This window comes from Macaca thibetana, chromosome 15 (assembly GCF_024542745.1).
Source record: "Macaca thibetana thibetana isolate TM-01 chromosome 15, ASM2454274v1, whole genome shotgun sequence".
Taxonomy (NCBI): domain Eukaryota; kingdom Metazoa; phylum Chordata; class Mammalia; order Primates; family Cercopithecidae; genus Macaca; species Macaca thibetana.
The window spans coordinates 74,733,805-74,759,387 of record NC_065592.1 but is presented as its reverse complement, the minus strand read 5'-3'; the positions used below and the strand labels follow the sequence as shown (position 1 = coordinate 74,759,387).

The 25,583-nt window shown below is 36.2% G+C and overlaps 1 protein-coding gene across 11 annotated transcripts in view; it reads right to left on the bottom strand.

Moving 5' to 3' along the window:
• The window catches only part of KIAA2026 (KIAA2026 ortholog), a 133,971-nt gene that overhangs the window by 88,930 nt on the left and 19,458 nt on the right, over window positions 1-25,583 (bottom strand). For 10 of the 11 annotated variants that reach the window (XR_007719885.1, XR_007719884.1, XM_050761680.1 and 7 more), the window contains 2 exons: window positions 24,226-24,426; window positions 3,297-4,714 (listed from right to left, as the gene is read on the bottom strand). Coding sequence is in view for 9 of the 11 variants with exons in the window: in XM_050761680.1 (XP_050617637.1) it covers window positions 3,297-4,714; window positions 24,226-24,426 (1,619 nt within the window). In the remaining 2 variants the exon portion in view is untranslated. The remainder of the gene's footprint in view (window positions 1-3,296; window positions 4,715-24,225; window positions 24,427-25,583) is intronic. The other variant, XM_050761682.1, reaches the window with a different exon arrangement.

The window sequence follows — 25,583 nt, the reverse complement described above, 5'->3', positions numbered from 1 at the left end:
ACCCAGGAGGCAGAGGTTGCAGTGAGCAGAGATCATGCCAATGCACTCCAGCCTGGGCAACAAGAGTAAGACTCCGTCTCAAAAAAAAAAAAAAAAAAAAAAAATTCCAAACAAAACTGGTTGAAAGCATCTTAAAACACCATAAGCTTTTTGTAATTGTTAATGCATCTGTAATCTTTTTTGTATTTTTTCAGATTTTATAAAAAGTCCCCTAATTTTTAGAATTTCTAATTCATTTTAGCCAACTCTACTTGCTCTACACAATCTATAATAACAGTACATTATTGAAAACAACCAAAATGTCCAATAAGGAGATTGGTTAAATTAACTGCAAAATACACACAACAGAATCCTACACAGCCATTTAAAATGATGATGCAGGGACCTATTTATTGCACAAAGATGTTCATGGTATACTGATAGGTAGGGGAAAAAAGCAGATTGTTAAAATGGTATGTATAGTATAATCCTATTTAAACAAATATAGTCTTTGAAAAAGTGTTGAAATAATAAGTAGTTAATAATAAGTAGTTAGTTTTAGTTACATCTAGGTGAACCATATTACATGTGTTCATTTATTTATTCAGTATATTCCCACACAATGCATCAACCAATCTGCTAAAGTGCCAGGGATGCAAAACCAGAAATAATCCTTCTGTCCCTAAGAATGTTACAGAATAAAGAGGAGACAATCATCAAAATAACCCAGAAGTAAAGGCAACTATAATAAGTATTATGAAGGAGAAGTGTCTGGTGCTATAAGCATGAATAACAGGGAAAATTTTAACAAGTCAAAAGATAACGGGAGGCTTCCTTAAGGAAGTGATAAAAGAATAAACATTTACTAGGTAATGAGGAAAGGGAAAGGGCTATTCTTTTTGCTTGTCTCTATATTCTTTAAAAAAAATGGATTGCTTTTATAATAAGAAAAAACAATGAAAGAAAACCAAATGATCTAAATTTTTTTGCTCTGGGCTTTTTTTTACTCTTAGTTATTTTTAATTTATGCACAGCTAATCTTGCTTGTCTTGCTTAAATGACAAAGTTTTCAGAAACATTTATATTTTGAAAACAGGTCATCAAGGAAAAATTTCTAATTGCCAGGTCATATTTTTCTTATTCTATGATTGAATAAAAACAGAAGATCAAGCATGAGATAATGGACATTATATTGTTTCCATTGTCTTCTATTTATTCCATAATGTTTCCAATAGTAAGGAACAGGCCTAAATGAGTAAAAATGAATTCAAAATTTAAAAAGGAGGAAGGAAATCCCAATTTTGAAAAGTAGATTAAAATGCTTAAATGTTACCCAAACTGCCTCAAACTGTGCTAAAATTATCAAGTCATTTTCAACCAAATTGTCTTTGTGCCTTCTACTAAAAATCACCTGCCAATACAATAAGGCTTACTAAATTTGGAGATACCACCAAAAATTAAAGCCTGTATTACGCAACATAAAACAGACCAGATTGATTGCATGTAGGTTCATACATCAGTCATAAATGACACAGCTTATCCCAGAGTGTATTCTACAGAATACACAGGTTATTGGTAACTATTTCTTGAAAAAAAGCAGGGTTAAAATAAATTTGAAAAAAATACGTTAAACAAAATCAAGCAGTTTTCTTTTCTTCAAGACTTTCCAGAGTCTTTAATAAACAGGCCCAGAAAAACTTAACAAATTAGAAGTTCAAAAGGTTTTGAAAACTAAAAGTCTCAAATATAATTTATATGGTAACAAAACCTGACTTGAACTTAAGGTTTTCTAGTCTTTGTTTTACTTAGTCTAATTCATACATTTCTCTGTAGAGATTATATGTTTGATTACAGAAGTAATTCCCACTGGGGATATTCCTTAACCTAAGCCCCAATGTGGATAAGTTAAACATTATATACACCATAACACCGTTCTAATATCTGAAGAGTTCTAAATTTCAAAACAAATCTATTATCAGTTTTGCAAAATGAATTGTGAACCTCTACTAAAGCACAATGTGAATCTTTAAGAGGAGTATTTTCCAAACCTATGATGATGGAGCTCACTTTTAAAAAGAGTGAGAAAGTAAAGACTGGACTAAGGTATGCCCCAAACTGATTATGAAAGGCCAGGATGTCTCACACCTAATAAAGAAGAACAGGGCAAAGCTTCAGATAGACAAGTGGACTGAAAATTACATAAAACAAATGTTTAATTGTTATTATAACATTTTATGTAACATTGTTATATCAACAAGGAATTCAGTAACTGAGGAAAAAAGGGAATTAGCCGATGTTTACCCAGTATTAACTAGGTAAGCAGACAAAACTGGATCTACCAGATCCAAACATTTTTGTCACTTAAGACCTGACTTTCTAAAATTTGCTCTGAGAATAAAGTATACAAACAAGTGTATTCTTTTCTTCTATTTCAGGCATGTAAGTCTTCTCTCCTCAACTAAGGCTTAGAGTACTTGCTGAATACAATGTATAAATTTGCCTTCCAAGTGTTTCCATTCATTTTTCTAGAACTGGATACAAAACTCCCTCCAATTTTCTCTCTGATCTACAGCAGTGTCTATTTTATAAACCACTTTATTGCCTTTGAGCACATGAATAGCAGTGTAATAAACAATAAAGGATTTTGGGTTACAATTACATTAATATATTATATACTTGAGTTGGGAAGTAGTTCTAATTTTAAAATATTACTTAATATTTTAGAGACTAACTTTTTTTCTTTTTTTTTGAGACGGAGTCTCGCTCTGTTGACCAGGCTGGAGTGCAGTGGCATATAATTTTCTTATATTCCACATATTTTCTTGATATAAAAATATATACTGAAAACAGAGTTCTGAAAAATATATGATGTGAGAAAAAACAGACTCAGGAAGATAATCTGACTACCCTTGGTTTAAGTAGCTAGTTGCTATGAACTTTAGTCCTGGGAATGTTACTTCCTGAAATCAGTGCTTTTCCTACTACACTGTACTGCCCTACACCTGGGGTGGGAACCATTGCATAGTGATGGGAAAGAAATTGGTTCAGAGAAAGGTAAAAACATAATGCCCAAACATGCTCAACTGAAAATTAAATTCAAACTTACTGCATCAGTACTTTTTTTGTTGTAAGTATATAAAACGACATGTACTCTGCCTTTTTAACTCATGGAATATAAAATAAAATTTGACCCTCAAGTATACACGCATGCATACATGTGCATTTCAGTCTCTCAATCAAAGCACCCATGATGAGTAATTGAAAAAACAATTTGAATTATACTTAAACATAACTCCCATCCATTTGTGTTAGCTTACCAGATTTGTGCTTCTTGTGTTTTGCTTTTTTTTTGATGATCAATAACTTATTCTGGATCTCAGGTTTGTAAGACTTGAATGCAAGAGAATGAAGACCTTCACGCTTTCTCTGTAAGTTTTCATTCAAAACATCTTTCAATTTCTTTTTTTTCTTTTTCTTCTTTTTTGCCCTCATTTTAGTTAGTTTGAGTTTCTTGTGGCTCTGTAGTGACTGCTCTAACAGAATATCCCTTACAACTTTGTGGCAGTTAATTTCTGGATGATCACTGTGACTTCCATTTACATGTATTTGGCAAGATTTTAGAGCATTTTCTTTTAATGGACTGGGTTCAATCTTTATTCTGGAAGCTTCACCATATTTTTCCTGATTTTCTATAAACCTTATTTCACCTGGACTGAGAGGCTCCCCAAAGCCAGTAACTTCCCCTGGACTCCCTGGTTTCTCTAAGTTTTCTTTACAACAATCAGTTTTTTTAATTTCACAAGGCCTGCGAATTCTAATTTCATAGTTGGATTTTACTTCCATTTCAACAGAGATGTCATGATTATCCAAGATCATTTTAGTAGGGCAGCAAGCTGGATCAAAATTATTTTCCTGCTCTTTCTTGAAGGCAGAGGGCATGCTGTCTCTACTACATCTATGTTCTCCATTACTTGTACTAACATAGTCACACTTCAATTTCTCCAATTTAATCCGAGGTACTCTTTGTATTTTAATGGGTGGAATTGGAAATTCTGGGGCCTGAAAGGGTCTCTGTTTATAAATCCGTACGTCTGCACCACAGAACTGTGGAAAATGTACATAAGCATTCTCCAAATAATCATAACCAAGAATAACTTCTCTGCATTCATGGATAGGCTGTCCAAGTACAGCATCTTGAACTTCTTTTTGTGTTTCATACACAAAGTCACAAAGACCCTTAAGTAGCCATACTTTTTGGTAAAAAGGTAGTTCGTGAAAAGGTTTTTCTTCTAATGGACTGACTTCTCCAAGAACTTTAAAAAACTGAGGACACAACCCCAGTTTTTCAGCACAGTTATCAGGATTTTCAGTCTGCCCTACAGCAGTGTACCACTGTTGTACTTTCTGCCTCAGTGCTGCTTCCCAGGTCCCGTAAGGCAAAGTAGGTCTTCGATGTAAGGTAGGTCTGCGATGGGGAGGACTTAATAGAGAAGTCATTATTTTAGATAGGAAAACATTACACTGAGGCATCAGAAGACAACGTTCCAATTCGTAAAAGACTATTTCTGGCAAATTTAGAATTTGTTGAGCTAAACAAAGGAAATGCCCAATAGCTGGAATTTCCCACATGGTCTCCATACAAGTTGGAGCTGCTTGAGCTAGAAGTTTTCTTTCCCATTCTTCTATTTCCTTTTGACTAGCTTCTTCTGCTTCTTTTCTTTCCTGCTCCCGAAGCCTAAAGAAATTTAACAAATTATACTATTATTATTTAGAGGGTACCATAAAATGATAAATTTTAAGTATATTTATCTTTAGTCAAAAAGGCAACTAACTGTCCTAGTTTTATTTATTTATTTATTTATTTGAGTCTCGCTCTGTTGCCCAGGTTGGAGTGCAGTGGTACAATCTCAGCTCACTGCAACCTCTGCCTCGCAAGTTCAAGCAATTCTCCTGCTTCAGCCTCCCAAGTAGCAGTCACCTGCCACCACGCCCAGCTAACATTTTGTATTTTTTAGTAGAGATGGAGTCTCACCATGTTGGCCAGCCAGGCTGGTCTCAAACTCAGGTGATCCACCTGCCTTGGCCTCCCAAAGTGTTGAGATTTACAGGCATGAGCCACCATGCCCAGCCTGTCCTAGTTTTAAATATCAGTACAAAGTGTCTCATAAAAGTACCATTTTGCTTTTTTCAGATGAAGAAATACACATATCACTTCACTCTGAATTTGATGGAGGATTCCTGACATAATTATCCTCAAGGTAAATTCTTCAATTTATAATATCAATTACCTTTACTAAATGAAAGCACAGAATTTGATTACAATAATTTCTAGAAGTAATATGACTTCATATAAGAGCTGTAAAGATATTTACATCCTTTGACCCCGTAATTACATTCCTAGAAAATTATACTAAGAAAATAAGTCAAACAGAAGCAAAAAGTTATGTACTTACCAATGTTACCTGGAGTTTTATCATATAAGCAAAACAAAACTATGCAAAAATTGTTTTAAAATTGGAAAATAAACTTGAAATATTATGTAGCCTTAAAAATTAAAATTATTAATATCATGTATAAATACAGAAAATGTCAGAATACAACATAGTACTTAATAGTCATAATGAAAATAAGTATATACTGAGCAGGGAGGTGACAGTATTGCAAAAGTAAATAATTTCTAGGTTAATGAGAATATGAGTGCTTTTTTCTCCCTTAAGATTTTCTTTATTAGCACTACTATAAAAACTTTTTAATTCAAAAAAAATTAAATTAGATGCAAAGATAGGCATTTAAGTCTTCGCAACCTTAGATTAGGCAATGGTTTCAAAGATCTGACACCCAAAAAATAAGCAACAAGAGAAAAATAGATAAACTGGGTATCATCAAAACTAGAAAATTCTGTGCTTTTAAAAGACATCATCAAGAAAGTAAAGACAACTAACATAATGGGAGGATGTTTTTGTAAATGATATACTTAATAGGAGACTTGTATATAGAACATATAATGACTACTTACAACTCAATAATAAAAGGACAAATAGCCCAGTTAAAAAATGGACAGGTTGGGTGCAATGGCTCACGCCTGTAATCCCAGCATTTCGGGAGGCCGAGGCAGGTGGATCACCTGAGGTCAGGAATTTTGACACCAGCCTGGCCAACATGGTGAAACCCCTTCTTGACTAAAAACACAAAAATTAGTTGGGCATGGTGGCGCATGCCTATAATCCCAGCTACTAGGGAGGCTGAGGTAGGAGAATCGCTTGAACCTGGGAGGCGGCAGTTACAGTGAGCCGAGATCGCACCATTGTACTCCAGCCTGGGCAACAAGAGCGAAGCTCCATCTCAAAAAAAAAAAAAAAAAGAAAAAGAAAAAAAAAAAAGGAGAAAGAAACTTGAACATAAATAGATATTTCTTTAAAGATGTGAACAGCAAAATGAACAACAAAAGCACATGAAAAGATGCTCAACCTCATTATCAATTAGATAAATGCAAATCAAAACCAGAATGAGATACTACTCCAAACTTACGTGGATGGTTATTATACAAAAGACAGATAGTAACAAGTATTGGTGAAAAAGTGAAGAAACTAGAAACCTCATACGCTGTAGGTAGTATAATTGCTTTTGAAAACGTTACCATGTGATCTAGCAATTCTACTCCTGCGTATATACTCAAGAGAAATAAAAACACTTGTCCACATGAAAACTTGTACAGAAATGTTTTTAGCAGTATTATTTATAAGAGCCAAAAATGGGAACAAATCAATGTCTGACATTGGCCATTTTTCTACAAATCAGATTGCAATCCAGTAAGATAATATATAAATAGTAAGAACACTACTTTGGCAAATATCACAACTTGCTCTTTTATAGAACAGCCTACTTTTATATTTTTGGTTGAAATGTCATACTACAACTGTCATTAGTGATTTGGTATTTATATATATTACATTTGAGTACCTAAAAAATATTAAATATCCTTAATAAAATTCAACTTTTTTCAAATGTGCTTAGAGTTTTATGGAATTTTATTTTTTACTAAATGAGGATGGTAGTGGGCAGGTAGAATTTGGCTTCCTCTGTACAGAGCTGGGACTCCAAAAGCACACACACTCAGTAGAGGGGCATACTAGAAAAAAGTCCTTTCCCCCAATCCTCAACTAGAGGACTGCAAGAAAATTTTTTTGTCTTCACAACAGGAGTGGCAAAAAAATAAAATCTAAAGAATTTGTAACTATAAGCTGACTCATACAGATTTATTGCCCAATTTCACATTTCCTGAGTGCTCAGAAAAACATCACACTAAGAAATGAGTTTAATGTGGTTTCATGCCAATATTGCTGTCAGGTACCTGAACAACAACAAAAAAATCAAATCTCTAAGGGAATGCACCTTAAGCCCAGACTTTAAGGAACTCCTACTGCTATAGTGTATAGATAAGAAATGAGTTCACAGTCAAAGATAAAACATAAAAGGAATTAAGATATTAGGAGGGATAGGAAGAAAGAATCTGGCCCCAAGATAATAGATGTAAGAATTACAGGACACAAGGAATACAATGTTCAGTGAAAAGAAACTGAAAACATGAGCAAAGAGAAGGAGATTATACAAAATGACAAAGCAGTTTTGAAAATGAATTAAAAAGAACTTCTAGTAATGAAAAATACAGAAATTAAAATAAAAACAGATTTACAGCTAACTCCTTGATATATTTTGGATATTTGCACCCTCCAATTCTCATGCTGAAATTTGATTTCCAACGCTGAAAGCGGGGCCTAGTAAGAGGTGTTTGGGTTATGGGGGTGGATTCCTCATGAATAGCTTGGTGCCATTCTCACTGCAGTGAGTGAGTTCTCACTCCACTATTTCTCACGAGAAATAATTGTTAAAATGGGCCTGACACCTTCCTCCTCTCTCTTGTTCCCTTTCTCACCATGTGGTATGTTGGCTCACCTTCACCTTTTGCTAGGAGTAGAAGCAGTCTGAGGCACTCTCCTGATGCAGATGCTGGCTCCATGCTTCCTGTACAACCTACAGAACCACGAGCCAAATAACCCTCTTTTCTTTATAAATTACTCAGCCTCAGGTATTCCTTCACAGCAATGCAAAATGGACTAAGACACTCTTCAACAGCAATAACAGAAGCCAGCACACAATGGAGTATCTTTAATATACTCAGAAAATAAGTGCCAACAGAAATTGCTATTGAATAAAAATATCTTTCAAAAATATAGAAAAAAAAGATATTTTCAGACCAAAAAAATGTGATATTTGTGACTAAAAAACACAATCTAAAGGAAATTCTAAAGAATATGCTTCCAGTGGAAGAATAGTGATTCCTCATCGAAGCACAAAGATGGGGGGAAAAAAGTGGTAATACATAGGTTAATTTACATAGATATGGCACAAATGATTAAAATGTTCTATGGAGTTTAAAAAGAAGACAAGATAGAATTAAAATACATGACAACAACAGCTGGGCTCTGTGGTTTGCGCCTGTAATCCCAGCACTTTGAGAGGCCGAGGCAGGCAGATCTGAAGTCAGCAATTCAAGACCAGTCTGGTCAACAAGGTGAAACCCTGTCTCTACTAGAAATATAAAAATCAGCTGGGCGTGGTGGTGCACGCCTGCAATCTCAGCAAGGCAGGAGAATTGCTTGAACCTGGGAGGCAGAGCCTGCAGTAAGCTGAGATTGCACCACTGCACTCCAGCCTGGGCGACAGAGTGAGACTTCATCTCAAAAAATAATACTAATGCTAATATAAAATAAAATACATTACAATAATAGCAGATAAGCTGGGAGAAAAATGATTAAACTGAAAAGGAAGAGACAGACTAAAGAAGCACAAATCAATATCTAACATACAACAAATTGACTGGGCTGGGTGTGGTGGCTCACACCTGTAATCCCAGCATTTTGGGAGGCCAAGGTGGGAGGATAGCTTAAGCCCAGGACTTCAAGATCAGCCTAGGCAACACGGTGAGATCCCAACTCTTTAAAAAAAAAAAAAAAAAAAAAAAGAAAAAAGAAAAAAAAGAGCCTGTTATGGTGGCACAGGCCTGTAGTCCGAGCTACTTGGGAGGGTGAGGTGGGAAGATCACTTGAGCCCAGGAAGTCAAAGTTGCAGCGAGCTGTGTTCATGCCATGGCACTCTAGCCTGGGCAAAAGAGCAAGACGCTGTCTCAAAAAAACCAAAACAAATCAAAAGCAAGGGACAAAAAACAAATTGGAGCTCCAGAAAATAAGAATAGAGAGGTAGGAAGGTAATGGTGATGGTGATAGTTGAAGACATAATGGCTGAGAATTTTCCAGAATTAATGGGCACAAATCTTCATTTCAGAAAGCTCCAAAAAATAAATGAAGAAAGTAAGCCACATTTGGGCACGGGATAAAACAATGATAAAACATCAAAGACAAAAAAAAAAATTCTTACAAGACGCAGAAAAAAGGACAGAGTACATATACAGGAATGACAGACTGAGAGATCTATTAATAGCAACAAAATAAACCAGAAACGACAGAACAGTATCTTTAAAGTGCTGAATTAATATAACTGTCAAACTAGAGCTGCATAACCAGCTAAACTATCATTCATAGATCAAAGTAAGTTAAAGCCATTTTCAGTTAGACTGAAATGAAAACTTTCATGTAGTGTCTTCTGCTTCCATCCAAAATGAAGTGATGAAGAATCAAATTTATACTTTCATTTGAACCAACAAAAAAATCCTAATACATGAAATAATGGTTTTCAAGCAAAGGATAGTGATCCATGACACATGAGAAAGAGATAAGGTTAGTCCAAACATTGTTCCAGTTTACTGCCTTGAATGAGTATCCAGCTCATGATGCAGACAGAGGGTACCCAGGCAAAGCCCAGTGGACTCCCTTAATTGAGAAGAAGCCAAGAGTCCAGACAGACCAAAGCAACTAGAGTCTGCAGGACATAGTACCTGCACAGTACCAATGAGTAGACAGTTGCATAGAGAGAGAATGCTACAGATGTGCAGAGGATCTCCCGGGAGTATTCAGAGTACTGATTAGTATAGGGACAAACTTACAAAATATTAGAGAACATAGCGCCCATTCCCACTAGTCACACTAGAAAACTAGACTCATAATTCATGGAATATTGGGTAGAATACTCAGGAAGGTCTTACCTTGGTAGTAGAGAATAATTAGACATGGACTAGTGCTCAGGATCCAACTAACAAATCATAAAAGGTTAGAATAATAAAGTTGTTTCCAACTAACTTAACTGCATTCCAGGAAAAAGCTCAAGATTTATAGAGATCTAAAAATATCCAGTGCTCACCAAGGTAAAATTTACAATGTTTGGCATTCAAACCAAGGCTACCAGGCATACAACAATGCAGAAAAATGACCCATGATGAGAAAAATCAACCAAAACTGACCCAGAAATGATACACATATTAGAATTAGCAATAAGGGCCGGGTATGGTGGCTCACGCCTGTAATCCCAGCACTTTAGGAGGCTGAGGTGGGTGGATCACTTGAGGTGAGGAGTTTGAGACTAACCTGACCAACATGGTAAAAACCTGTCTCTACTAAAAAAAAATACAAAATTAGCTGGGTGTGGTGGTGCACGCCTGTAATCCCAACTACTTGGCAGGCTGAAGCAGGAGAATCGCTTGAATCCGGGAGGTGGAGGTTGCAGTGAGCCAAGCTCGCACCATTGAGCTCCAGCCCGAGCAACAAGAGTGAAACTCCATCTCAAAAAAAAAAAAAAAAGGAAAAAAGAATTAGCAATAAGGTCATTAAAGTAGTTATTGAAACTATATTCCATTTGGTTAAAAACTTAAGTAGAGATATGAAAGATATAAAAAAGACCCAAACTAAACTTTTGGAGATAAAAACTGCAATGTCTGAGATGAAAATACACAGAATGCGATTTATGACCAATTAGACATGGCAGAAGAAAAGATCAGTGAACTTGAAGACAGCAATAGAAACTATCCAAATTGAAATATACAGAAAAAATACTTCTACAGTATATATGTAGAAGAAAAGAGATGATTACAGAAAGAAGTTCGAAAATGTGAGAAGAATTGGGAACAAACAAACTGTTAATCATGGGTAAATATGAATAAAAATTATATTATAAAAACAGTAATGTTTAGTTTAGGGGATAAAAAAATGACACAAAGCTAAATTATTAATCAACAATAACATATGAGATGGACGAGGCAGAAGAGAACGAAATTAAGAAGAGGAATAGAGCTTCCCTATCAGTGGAAGCAGGTGTAAAAGAATTCTACAGATAAATAGCTATAGATAATGCCAAATGGAAAAATCAAGAAACAGCAACATAGTATTTATTTAAAAATGTGAACATGATTACCAGAAGGAATAGCTAAAAGTTAAAGGTAGCTGATTCTGAGTCATGGGCTTGAAGTTGAGTTGAGTAAGACTGATGCCTTTTAGTAGCCTTAAAGATACACTGCGACTTTTAAACTAGAGAGTCTGTAAAATAAAAAAAGTCTTAAATTGAGTTTTCAAAAGCTAAAAAAAAAAATCAGTCAAATAACTTAATCATGTTTATGTTAAATTTATAGATACTGTGTACTTTACCATGAAATTCAGTTTCTCTACACTTTATGTACTGAGAAGGATAGAATATTTTTCTGGGTAGAATATTTTTCTTCAATATACTGTTGTTAACAATAGACAAAGTTTTCAAGTTATATCCCATAAAATTTAATTCACAGTTTGTTTAAAAGTTTGTAATAGGATACTGTATCTTAGAATCAATCATCAGAAACTGAGTTTATTACTATTCTTGGTAGAGAAAACTGATTTTGGTTAATCTTGTCATAATTCTATGAGCTCGCTATAAAATCACTTATTAGTTAGAAAACATCTCAGACTGTAAGTCTGGAAATTCTCCCTTTTTGGTTATACATACAAGTAAAATATAATGTTGTTTATGGCAGATTTCTATTTTCAAAATTAAATGTGATACCTTGCTTTTATCCAAAGGAAATAAGATTAAAGGAACTAGGAAGCACCAAATAATAGAATAGATATGAAGAGTCAACACCAAGTAGGGAAAGGACAGCAAAAAAAAAAATCTGGGAATCCTGAAGGCAATGCATACATGACTAACATCAATGAAATACATTTTGTTCTGATAGAGAAGAGTGTTACATGTTCTGCAGAAGTGAAAGAGTGACAACTAGTGCTTGGAAAAGAAAATGAAAGGGAAAGTTGGAGTAGATGAAAAAACTTTTATGGACTTGCTTTGCCTAAAGCAGTGAAAAGCAACTTTTGGCCAATATAAAGATTGGTGATAAGGTAATTTCACAAACTATTTACTTGCTGCGGATATTAAGGGCATACAGAGGGGTGAAATAACTTCCCCCAGGTTTTCCTAGCAGATCAGTATAACAGACAGAAACACAGTTTGCCTGGTAGGCCAAAGTTAGCACCAATTGGCTTGCTCCTAGAAGAGGAAGAAAATTCATGATACAGTTGACGCGTGATGCTGCCATCTGTGCGCACTATCTGAAGTTAATCAAGGGCTGCTACTCACACTGCTGCTGTTCCTCATACACTGTATCTTTCAGGGGAAGATTATGGAATCTAGCCTCAGACTATGAATACTAAAGAGATGTGAGGAAGCACAAAAAAGTACATGGCTGGTATAGGCCAGCATAAGGCAGAAGAGCACTTTACCTTTAGAAATACAACTATGGAGTCTCTTTCCTGATCCTCAGTAGTGTAGTAAATAGGGAACGGGAGCCTGCTGAAGATCTCTAGAGTTAATATATATAATCAGCTATTTTTTAAAAACTTTAACACTTATAGTTAAAAAGTTAAAATAGTATCTTAAAAATGCTGAAGTACATCACATTTTGCTGGTAAGGCAGATAAAAAACCACCTTCCAGAATTATTTTCATTTAAAAATTTTGTCCAAAAGTACAGTACTAAAGACAGATAAAGCAGTACATGTTTCTAAAATATCAGCTCAAAAAATTAACGCTTCAATTTTGAGAAAATACCAAAAGACTGCCTCAGGATAGTTGCAAAAACAACATTTGCTATTTTTAAAAAGAGGGTACATAAACAATACTGAATCAACAAGAAAATTGGTTCAATTTTTTTTTTCTGGATCAGTTCTCATTTTTGATGTTGCTCCTTACTGGGCTATGGCATGCTTGCATGTTACTCTGTGAAATACTAATAGAAGCTGTGCCTAAGGTTATTTTAGCCATGCACAATTTGGCAAAAACACTAGCTTTCCAAAAGAAAATTAAGTTTTAAAGTATCCTAACTTTACTATTATAGTTTTATAAACTTTTATTGAATGCTTACCATGTGTGATGATACAAAGAGGTAAGAAAACATGGACCTCACTCTCAAAGACATTACAATTTAGTAAAAAAAAAAAATAGGACCTTTAATCTAAAATAATCCATTAATTGAGGAAACAATACAATGTATACAAATTGGTGGCATGAAAAAAGGAAGCAAGACATTTATTTATATTTTCTAAGATGAATAACACATAATATTATATTTCAGAAAAACTAACCATTCATATCAAGTCCATCAGTCAAACTTCTTATTTATCTGCCAACAACAGAATCTCCTCTGGCTAGTTGAGGCAGAAAATGAATTTATTTAAGGATTATAAGGGAGCTTATAGAAGCTCTGTTAAGAGTCAGAGAGCCAAACTTAGATGACAGAAAGCCAGAAAACAAGTCCAACCACACTTAGGAGGTTCTCCAGGAAAAACCAGACAGTCAGCACTAGTTGGCACCTTTGATACCAAGAACCTGGAACAACCAGAAACTCCTACCACCAGCTTTACCAAAAAATAAAACCTCTCACTCAAGATTGCTACCTGATGTTATTTCCATACAATATCAAGTAAGAAGTATATGCCTGCTCATATACCTCTACCTTACCTGTGAATGGGTTTGAGAATATAAATTTTCTGGCATCTATCCTGGGAAGTTAAGACTTGTACTATAGGAAATTATCAAAATGTAAGAAAGCTATTTAAAAATGCTGGGTGGCCACAAATGATGAATATATATTTAATTAAGTCACTGTTACTTTGTGTTATAGAGAATATGAAAATAAATCACTTAATTATAAAGTCACAGTATTTATTTTACAAAAATAATCACTGGAGTTAAAAAATCTGTTTCAATTCCAGTGATTTCCAAATCAGTAAAATACCAGTAAATTTGTACAAGTACATGAAATAAAGAGTACTTACAAAATATACACTGGCTGGGAGTGGTGGCTCATGCCTGTAATCCCAACACTTTGGAAGACCAAGGTGGGAGGATGGCTTGAGCCCAGGAGTTCGAGACCAGCCTGGGAAATACAGTGAGACCTTGCCTTTACAAAAAATGTAAAAATTAGCCAAGTGCGGTGGTCATGCCTGTAATCCCAGCTACTTGGGAGGCTGAGGTGGGAGGATAACTTCAGCCTGGGAGCTGGAGTCTGCAGTGAGTCGTGATCACATCACTCCAGCCTGGGATACCCTGTCTCAAAAAAACCCACAAACCAAAAAAATCCACTATTTCTGGTAATCCAAATAGTTTTGCAAGAAAGGAACAGGGAACAGATCTAGTATTTTTAATACAACTAAAATAGACTTAAGTTTTCAAAAGTGCTACCTAATAATGTCATATTCCAGAGTAATAGAAATTTACTTGAGGAGAACCAATTGCCAATTTTTATCTATTTTATTTTATTTTTTAAGTATCTACAATGGCCGGTATGGTGGCTCATATCTGTAATTCCAGCACTTTGGGATGCCGAGGAGGGCGGATCACCTGAGGTCAGGAGTTCGACACCAGCCTGGGCAACGTGGTGAAATCCCGTCTCTACTAAAAATACAAAAATTGGCTGGGCATAGTGGCAGGCGCCTGTAGCCCTAGCTACTCAGGAGGCTGAGGCGGGAGAATCACTTGAACCTGGGAGGCGGAGGTTGCAGTGAGCCAAGATTGCACCACTGCACTACAGCCTGGGCAACAAAGCAAGACTCCATCCCCTCCCCCCCCAAAAAAAAGGTATCTAAAATGTGTTATCTACTTTCCTATTTAATAAACAAAGTATACAAAATATTATTCAATCATTCCTTAATGGCTTTAGGTCATCATTATGAACAGAATGTGGTGGTGGTTGTGATTAGCTTAAAGATTATCTTAGCAATAAATTAATCAGCTCTTTCACTCAATTTTCTCAGACTTTCACTTAGAGGGCTGCTGTCTCCTAAATCAATGGGGTCTGTCTACACCAGTTCCCCCAAGACTGACTGTTGTCCTATCAGCATTTTCTTGAAGATGGCCACAATACCAAGCCTTTCTCAGTATTTATTCCTCTCTGTCCCACAGGCCATCACTTGCCATCTCCTTTATACTGGTTTCCAATGCTGTCCAAACTAATAAAGACAGCAATAAAAGAATGCCAGGATTTTAAATCTGGCAATCTAAGAAGCCATTATTTTGATGGCATATGCTGCACAAGGAAGGAAATCAGCCTACTTTATAAAAATTAAAATATAGAGTGGGGAGCTTCCTTCCTTTAAATGGAATAGGTATCAAATTAGAAATGAAATTGCTACATTTGAAGATTGTAAAAAATTTCTGTAGACCAGGGTTGGTTTAAAAAACACTTAACACACACACACACACATATATATACACCGAGAGAGAGTAAAAATTTTTTAAAAATCTACCTTTGAGTTTGTGTCTGCTCAGATGATCAGCTGAAAATTATCAGATGTCCATCAGATACCAGATAAAGTATTACCATATTAAAATATATACTAAATTTTCAGGCTGCTGCTATCTGGATCTCAAATTTCTGATATAACAGGTGCTTAATTTAACCTACTTAACAAAATGAAAACTGTTTTCCCCAAAGGTTTTAATTAAAACAACAACAACAAAAACACCTTCCTCTCTCTTCTAACATGACCCTTCCTATGATTTCAAAGTCCTTTCCCTATCTAAATTTATAAAATCTATACTCTCAGCTAGTCTCTAACTCTTGACAGGATATTAAATTGACTGCCAGGCATGGTGGCTCAGGCCTGTAATCCCAGCACTTTGGGAGGCGAGGTGGGCGGATCACGAGGTCAGGAGATCGAGACCATCCTGGCTAACACGGTGAAACCCATCTCTACTAAAAATACAAAAAATTAGCCGGGCATGGTGTCGGGAGCCTGTAGTCCCAGCTACTCGGGAGGCTGAGGCAGGAGAATGGCGTGAACCCGGGAGGCGGAGCTTGCAATGAACCAAGATTGAGCCACTGCACTCCAGCCTGGGTGACAGAGTGAGACTCCGTCTCAAGAAAAATAAAAATAAAAATAAATAAATAGATAAATTGACAGATTAGATTGTTTGCCTCTAGATCCATTCTCCATCCTTCACTGTAAGGTTTATCTGTATCAATAGGCAACCTCATTCTCAGTCTTCCCTTGAGTTCATCAATGGAGAGACCTGGGAGGTGATCAGAAAGATAAAAGAAAGTGGGATGAAGCATTTATTTCCCTGGCTCCCTCCTCATGAGGTTGCCTTGGGCTTTGTCCTTCAACAGAAGGTATCGTCTCAAAACAGTCTCTTCTCTATAACTGTTTCCTGGTTACCAGTTACTCTCTCTGCTTGCCCTCCTTACAGCCTTATTTCTTAAGATTCTGCTACACTGCAACCCCTTTGAAAATAAACCCTCTTTGAAATATCCTAATTTGAATGTGCCACATGTTTCCTGGCAGAGGACAGACACTGATACCAACACTGATAGATACTATATCCAGAGAAGATATTAAGCAGGCAATTAGGTCTGAAATTTAAAGGAGAGATCTGGACTACCTATCTGTCTATCTATCTACCCATCCATTCTTTCTATCTATCTATCTATCATCTATCTATCTATCTAATTTAATCTATCTATCTGTCTCCATCCTCAAGGAAGACATAAGAATGTTTACTATAGCATTCTATAATAATGAAACAACAGAAACACTTCAAAATGTCCATCTCTTCTGGAAAATGGATACACTGAAATATAGTCACATGATGTAATACTATCATACAGTTATTATATAACACTTGAAATAAACTAGAACAAAACAGTTCAACATGAATAAAGCTCAGATACATAAATAAATGGAAATAGAAAGTTGTGGGCCGGGCACGGTGGCTCAAGCCTGTAATCCCAGCACTTTGGGAGGCCGAGACGGGCGGATCACGAGGTCAGGAGATCGAGACCAGCCTGGCTAACACGGTGAAACCCCGTCTCTACTAAAAATACAAAAAACTAGCCGGGCGAGGTGGCGGGCGCCTGTAGTCCCAGCTATTTGGGAGGCTGAGGCAGGAGAATGGCGTAAACCTGGGAGGCAGAGCTTGTAGTGAGCTGAGATCCGGCCACTGCACTCCAGCCTGGGTGACAGAGCGAGACTCTGTCTCAAAAAAAAAAAAAAAAAAAAAAAAAAAGAAAGTTGTGAGGGATAAAAGACTATACTTTGGGTAAAGTGTACCCTGCTCGGGTGATGGGTGCACTGAATCTCAGAAATAATCACTAAAGAACTTATTCATGTAACCAAACACTACCTGTTCCCCAAAAACCTATTGAAATTTTATGTATGCATGTATGTATGTGTGTATATATATATATTTTTTAAGTTGCCAATTATATGAAGGTTAAAGACATGTAAAACAATGTTATATATTATCTACAAATATATACCTATGTAATTAAAACATTAAAAATGCGTGGAAATGACCACTTTTTGTAGTCATGATGAAGTAACTGAACCAAACTTACCCTCCTACTGTAAGCAGCTACAAACTGAACACAATATATAAAACATACATTTCAGACACTGGACAAACAGTGCAGGACTGTGATCACCAAGAGAAGTGAAACAAATGAGATGATCTCTACAACTGCCCAGTGCTAGGACAGTTAGTTTGAATAGCTGTCCCCTCCAAAACTTGTGTTGAAATTTAATCCACGATGTGGCAGTATTGAGAGGTGGGGCCTTCAAGGGGTTACGGGGTCATGAGGGTTCTGCCCAAACTCATTAATGACCAGATTAATGAGTTATCATGGGAATGGGGCTGATGTCTTTATAAGAAGAAGTGAGACTTGAGCTAGCACTCAGCCCCCTCACCATGTGATGCCCTGTGCAGTTTCAGGACTCTGCAGAGAGTCGCCACCAGCAAGATGACTACCAGATGTACTCCCTGACCTTGGACTTCACAGCCTCTATAACTGTAAAAAATAAATTCCTTTTCTTCATAAATTACCCAGTTTCCAGTATTCTATTATAAGCAACAGAAAATAAACTAAGACATACAGCTTTCTAACTGAAGGCAGTTTTTAGACTATCAGCACAGAAAGTCGGGAACAGAGAGCCCAGTGGAGTGGAGTTGAGGGGATAGAGATTGGCATCTGGGGAGGATGAAGCACCTGGAAGTTGTGAGATAATTCCAAAAGGAAGGCAGTTATAAAGAACAGAAATCTATTGTGTATTTTAAATTTTGAATTTTTAAAATTGTGGTATTGTTATTTTTATTGTTTTTTCCCCAAATATGGGAAATATTTGGGAAACATGCAGTTGGTTGAAACAGTGCATGTGGAACCTGCTGACATGGAAAGCCGACTGTCCTAGAGTTAAACTCCACAAAGTTGATTCTGACCAGAAAATTATAAGGCAGCAATTCAGACACCACACAAACTTGGGAGGTAACTGAGTTCTAACCAGCTGAAGCAGAAAGTCCTCAGTCACCACTTAGGGGCATTTAGCAGAGGCCTGAGAGGGATTATGCTGTCATAAGGCTCAACTGGAGTGAAAGCTATTTCAGATACACCCTAAAACAGCTTAAAATCTGGACTTTTCAAACTGTTCTACAAGAAATTTAACTGTTTGCCAGCAAAAAGCCTAATCCTCTTCAAAGGAAGTAAATAAAACTCCAGACTCAATAAAGCAATGTTCACAATGTCTATTTTCCAATAAAAATTACTGGACATGCCAAAAAGCATGAAAATATAACCAGGAGAAAAACAATACAAAGACTTAGAAATTACAAAGATGATGAAGTTAGAGATTAGAAATTAAAACATGAAGATAATGAGATAAATGAAGATACATAAAAAACAACTAAATGTAACTTTCAGAGATGAAAAAATTATATTCAGTAAACAGTTCGCTGGATTAGACACTGCGGAAGAAAATATGAGCAACCTTGAAAACTTAGCACAAAGAAGACTGAAAGGCTATGGATCAAAGAAGGGAAATGAACCTCAAGCAAGATAAACACAAACACACATACATAAGCTCACACCAAATGCACATGACAAATTGCTGAAATCTAATAATAAAGAGAAAATCTTAAAGGCAATTAGAGAAATAAGATAGGCCATCCATATAGGAACAAAGATAAGGAAGTCAGCAAGCTTCTCTTAAAAAACTATGCATAGTAAAAGATGTTATACTTAAAGTGCTGATAGAAACAAACCTGTCAATACGGTCATATATATATGCATCTCACACACACACACACACACACACACACACACACACACACACATACACACACAAACACCCCTCTCCATTCTTCAAGATGTAAGGAAAAATAAAAACTTTTTCAGACAGGAAAAAACTCAGAATTCATTGCTGGCAGACCTATATTACAAGAAAAGCTAAAAGAGCTCTTTAGACAGTAGAAAAATGGTATCAGATGGCATCAAGGATCAATATAAAGGAAGGCAGAATGTTGGGAAGGATAAATGTATGGATTAAATATAAAATACTTCTCTTCATTATTTAATTTCTTCAAAACACAACTATTTAACGCACATACAATAACAATGTATTGGGGGTTTAAAACACATGTAGAAGGAAAGCATACGCCGGGCGCGGTGGCTCAAGCCTGTAATCCCAGCACTTTGGGAGGCCGAGACGGGCGGATCACGAGGTCAGGCGATCGATCCAGACCATCCTGGCTAACACGGTGAAACCCCGTCTCTACTAAAAAATACAAAAAACTAGCCGGGCGAGGTGGCGGGTGCCTGTAGTCCCAGCTACTCGGGAGGCTGAGGCAGGAGAATGGCGTGAACCCGGGAGGCAGAGCTTGCAGTGAGCCGAGATCCGGCCACTGCACTCCAGCCTGGGCGACAGAGCGAGACTCCATCTCAAAAAAAAAAAAAAAAAGGAAAGCACAAAAGAATGAAAAATGGTATACAGAGGCATACTGTGAAGTGGTATAGCATTAATTGAAACTGACCATGATAAATTAAAGCACATTCTGTAAATCCTACAGAAACTACTTTGAAAAAATAAAACAACGAGGCAGAGCATTATAATAGGCCAACACTGGAGATAAAATGGAATATTAAAGAATGTAAGAAATATTACCAGGGATAAAAAGGGACATAATAAGAAAGAAGTCAATACATCAAAAAACATAAAAGCCATAAATATCTATGCATCTAACAACACAGTTTCAAATTACATGAAGCAAAACCTGACAAAACTCAGAGAAGACAAAAGGTTATTGTACTAAAATTTGTATTTCTAGATATACTAGTAACAAATAATTGTAAATTACATTTTAAAATGACTTACAATTGCATAAAAACCATGAAATATGTAGGGAAAAAGGTAACCAAATATGTAAAAAATGTGCACACTGAAAACTACAAAATACAGCTAAGAAAAAAAGAAAACAAAACAATTATCCAGAAATTGATAACTTCCATGTAATCTCAATCAACCTTCCCAGGCTTTTTCTGTAGAAATTAACAATATAATTTCAAAATTACACAAAAAGTGAAGGTCCTAGGATACACAAACGAATTTGAAAAAAAAAACCCATAAAGTTGGAAGACATGCTATTTAATTTGAAGACTTAAAGTTATAGTAATCAAATCAATATAGTGCTAACATAAAGATACACCTATAGCTAAATGAAACAGAACACAGTTCAGAAAGACTCACGAATAAATGTTCAATTGCTTTTCAACAAAGATGCAAAGGTAATTCAGTGGTGAAAGAATAGTTTTTTTTTCCAACAAATGACACTGAAGGAACTGGCTATCAATATAGAAAAAAGTGAAGTTTTTCCTTAATTCATACCACACACAAAAATTAACTTCAAAAGAATAAACACAATCAGAAAAACTAAAATTTAAAAATTTCTAGAAAAAAAAGGTCCATAACCTTGGGTATGCTAAGATTCCTTAGGTAGGTTCACAAAAACTTTTAAAATTGGATGATTCAAACTTCCAAGACAAAAAAACTTCTCCAAAAACACTGAAAATCAAGGCCATGGACTGAGAAAACACTTGCAAACACATATATCTGACAAAGGGCTTATATTCAGAATACATTAAGAATTCTTGGCTGGGCACGGTGGCTCACACCTGTAATCCCAACACTGTGGGAGGCCAAGGTAGGCGGATTACCTGAGGTCGGGAATTCAAGACCAGCCTGACCAACATGGAGAAACCCCATCTCTACTAAAAATACAGAACTAGCTGGGTGTGGTGGCACATGCCTGTAATCCCAACTACTCGGGAGGCTGAAGCAGGAGAATCGCTTGAACCTGGGAGGCGGAGGTTGCAGTGAGCCAAGATCGCGTCACTGCACTCCAGCCTGGGCAACAACAGAGAAACTCCGTCTCAAAAACAAACAAACAAACAAACAAACAAATTGAATTCTTACAGTTCAGTAATAAAATGCATGGGAATGAGAAACAAAAAAGTTAAGATAGGGGTATCTTCTATAACAGAAGTACAGGGAAACTAGATGGCATTTATGGCTAATTCTTAAAAAAAATAAATTGTTGGGTTGTGGGCACATAGGCTTTTTTTTTTTTTTTTAATTATTATTTTAAGGTCCAGGATATAAGTGCAGGACGTGCAGCTTTGTTACACAGGTAAACATGTGCCATGATGGTTTGCTGCACCTATCAACCCATCACCTAGGTATTAATTTTAAGTTCAGCATGCATTAGCTATTTATCCTGATGCTCTCCCTCCCCCTACCCCCTTTACAGGCCCCAGTGTGTTCTGTTCCCCTCCCTGTGTCCATGTGCTCTCACTGTTCAGCTCCCACTTACAAGTGAGAACATGTGGTGTTTAGTTTTCTGTTCCTGTGTTAGTTTGCTGAGGATAATGGCTTCCAGCTTCACCCATGTCCCTGCAAATGACATGATCTCATTCCTTTTTATGGCTGCATAGTATTCCAAGGAGTATATGTACCACATTTTCTTTATCCAGTCCATCATTGTTGAGCATTTGGGTTGATTCCATGTCTTTGCTATTATGAAGAGTACAACAATGAACATAGGCATGCATGTACCTTTATAATACAATTATTTATATTCCTCTGGGTAATATAGCCAGTAATGGAATTGCTGGGTCAAATGGTTCTAGATCTTTGAGGAATCATCATACTGTCTTCCACAATGGCTGAACCAATTTACAACCACACCAACAGTGTAAAAGCCTTCCTATTTCTCCATAGCATAGACTTTATTTTAATTTTATTTATTCTTTGTTCTATGCTTAAAATATTTTGTAATTTAAAATGTTAACACTAAAAGAGATAGCTTAATTCATATAACTCCATTAAGTTAACATAGTTACTACGATATTTAACAGAGGGTTTTTCTCCCATGGCTTATTCTCCTATGTTTATTTGATGTCAGGGCACACATAGATTGATTCATATTCATAGTTTCCTACTACCCATTCCTGCTTGGATATGTAAATGTTTTCATTATCATATTAAAGAATTTATTCAAAATGAGTTAACTGCTTTTTCCCCTACCTAGACTCACATTTTCAAGCTCTTCTATTTTCTTCGCTAGTTTTACCATTTTACAAATCACAAAATGGTATACTGCTTAGGAGCACAAGCTCTAGAGTCAGACTGATTGGGTTCCAATCTTGAGTTCACTACTCAAAAACTGTAGGACCTTGGGCAAGTTACTTAATCACTCTGTGCCTCAGGATAAATGCTGAATACAAGGAAGGTGCTTAGAGCTAAATCTGGCAAATACTCATGCTCAATAAACATTAGCCATTCTTTTTTTTATCTTAATTGTTTATATCACTACTATTATTACAACTACTTTTTGACTTATCTTTGTCTCTTCCTTTGTTCTCCCTATATCAAGGAAGATATTAAGTCCCATTAATTGTTCTCAGGACAATGTGATCTCTTCCAATTTCTGGTGACCAGTATTGGAGGTGGTGACCAGTAGTGAAGATGCGGACTACTACAGCCTTCCTACAAGTCTTCCTTTTCTTCAATTCTCCCCATTCCAATCTACTGTACACTACTGTCAAGTTAATCTTTACCCCTTTCCATAAGCCCTCCTTTCCTATAGTAGTAGTTCTATGAAGCTCTGCACAAGGAAAAAAAAATACTTCACAGCAGGTTTCCAAATTAATCACTGCTAGAAAAAGTATGATGGTAGAAAGTCTCAAGGCTGAGTTTCAATCCCACAAATTTCAAAGCAAGTTACATTTATTATTACAAGAAGAGCAACAAAATATTACAAATTGCCTCTGACCAGCATTAACAAGGCCTTATAACATTAGTAATCACTCCTAACATAGTTTGCAATTTGATTTAGTACTATAAAAAGAACTAGTCCTTTTTTTTTTTGGCCAGTATAGAAACATGAGTGTCACTTACCTCTCTGGGCCCTGGTTCTCTTTTTATAAAATTAAAATGTTATATAAATGCCATCACTCTTATGCTCCCAGACCCTAGAAGCTACCACTAATTGAGTACAACACTTTTTCCTGATGAGCCCAGAGTAAGCACAGTTATTCAGGATATTAACACCAATGGAGGAACAGGCAGAGGTGAATTTATGTCATGCTTGAACTACATACTCTCTGGAGTTTCTCCTGATTTTAAAGGTCTGTGCTTCTGTCCTAAAACTACAGATCTATAGAAAATTCCTCTAATTTAAAACTTATAATTCACTCGAGAACGAATACTACTAGAAATCTAGAAAGCATTCTAAAATATTCTATAGAAATTATTTTTGTATAGCCTCAAAATAAGTGGTTTTAAATTTTAAAATTATATTTTAAACAAATTTTATTGTGATAGTTCATTATGAATGCATATTTTTGTAACAGTGCATTTTGGAACACTATTAAAATGGGCCCAGAAATTTGATATGGGCACATAAAAATTATGCAGCTGAAATTATGAAATTTTTTTTTAACGTTTACCTTTTTTCTTCTTTTGCTCTCAGCTGTTCTTCCTGTCTCAAAACTTGAACCATTATAGATTCAAAAACTCCACTTGTCAAGCCTGCCAAACTTCGCGGTGTTGACCGACGCCTTGTTGAAGTACATGCAGTTCCCTTCTCATCCTCCAATCCATAATAGCCTCTAGATGTAACTGCTATCGTTGTCTTTTCTCTCAAGTGCCTTGGAGAAGAATAAGCCAATTCACAAGGTCAAATCTTCTGGATAAGCAATAAACCCCATTAGACAGCAACTTAAGAATCCCTTTTGCTAAATACATAAAAGTATTTAAACCTTACTTAGCATTGTTCTAAATTTTTATCTTCCCTACACAATTTCTCATACTCCTTACATCATAAAATCAGAGTGATAGTCTCTTCCGTATATTAAAAAAAAAATCTGAGATTCAAGCATTTAAAATACTGACTAAAGCACTACCTCTTTAATGGAAAACAAAGTTTATTGTTTACAATATATTTCATACTACCTATTATTGGTATGAGAAAATGTACAATAATACAGAAACATTTGGAAAAAGAAAATGTAAAATGATACATAAACACTTTGAAAAAATTATAAACAGCCGGGTGCGGTGGCTCACGCCTGCAATCCCAGCACTTTGGGAGGCCAAGGCAGGCAGATCACCTGAGGTCGGGAGTTCAAGACCAGCCTGACCAACCTGGAGAAACTCTGGCTCTACTAAAAATACAAAATTAGCCGGGCGTGGTGGCACATGCCTGTAATTCCAGCTACTGGCAGAAGAATCACCTAAACCAGGAGGTGGAGGTTGCTGCGAGCCGAGATCGTGTCACTGCACTCCAGCCTGGGCAACAAGAGAGAAACTCCGTCTCATTAAAAAAAAAGAAAAAAAAAGAATACAAAAATTTGCTAGGCATGGTGGTGAATGCCTGCAGTCCCAATTATTAATATATTAATACTTGGGAGGCTAAGGTGGGAGGACTGATGCTTGGGAGGTTGAGGCTTCAATGAGCTATCGTACTACTCCACTCCAGCCTGGGTGACAGAGATCCTGTCTCAAAAAAAAAAAAAAAAGAAAGAAAGAAAATTTATATAAATTAAAAGTTGACCCTATAGTTATATTTCCCTGCTTTCCTATAGGCTTTAACATAAAATAGGCTAAAGGTTGATTAAAATGTGAATTTTTTTTGTATTTTTTTGAGAAAGAGACTCTGTCACCCAGGCTGGGGTACAGTGGCATGATCTCAGTTCACTGCAGCCTCAACCTCCCTGGGGTCAGGTGATCCTCCCACCTCAGCCTCCTGAGTAGCTGGGACCACAAGCATGTGCCACCACACCTGACTAACTTTTGTAATTTTGTA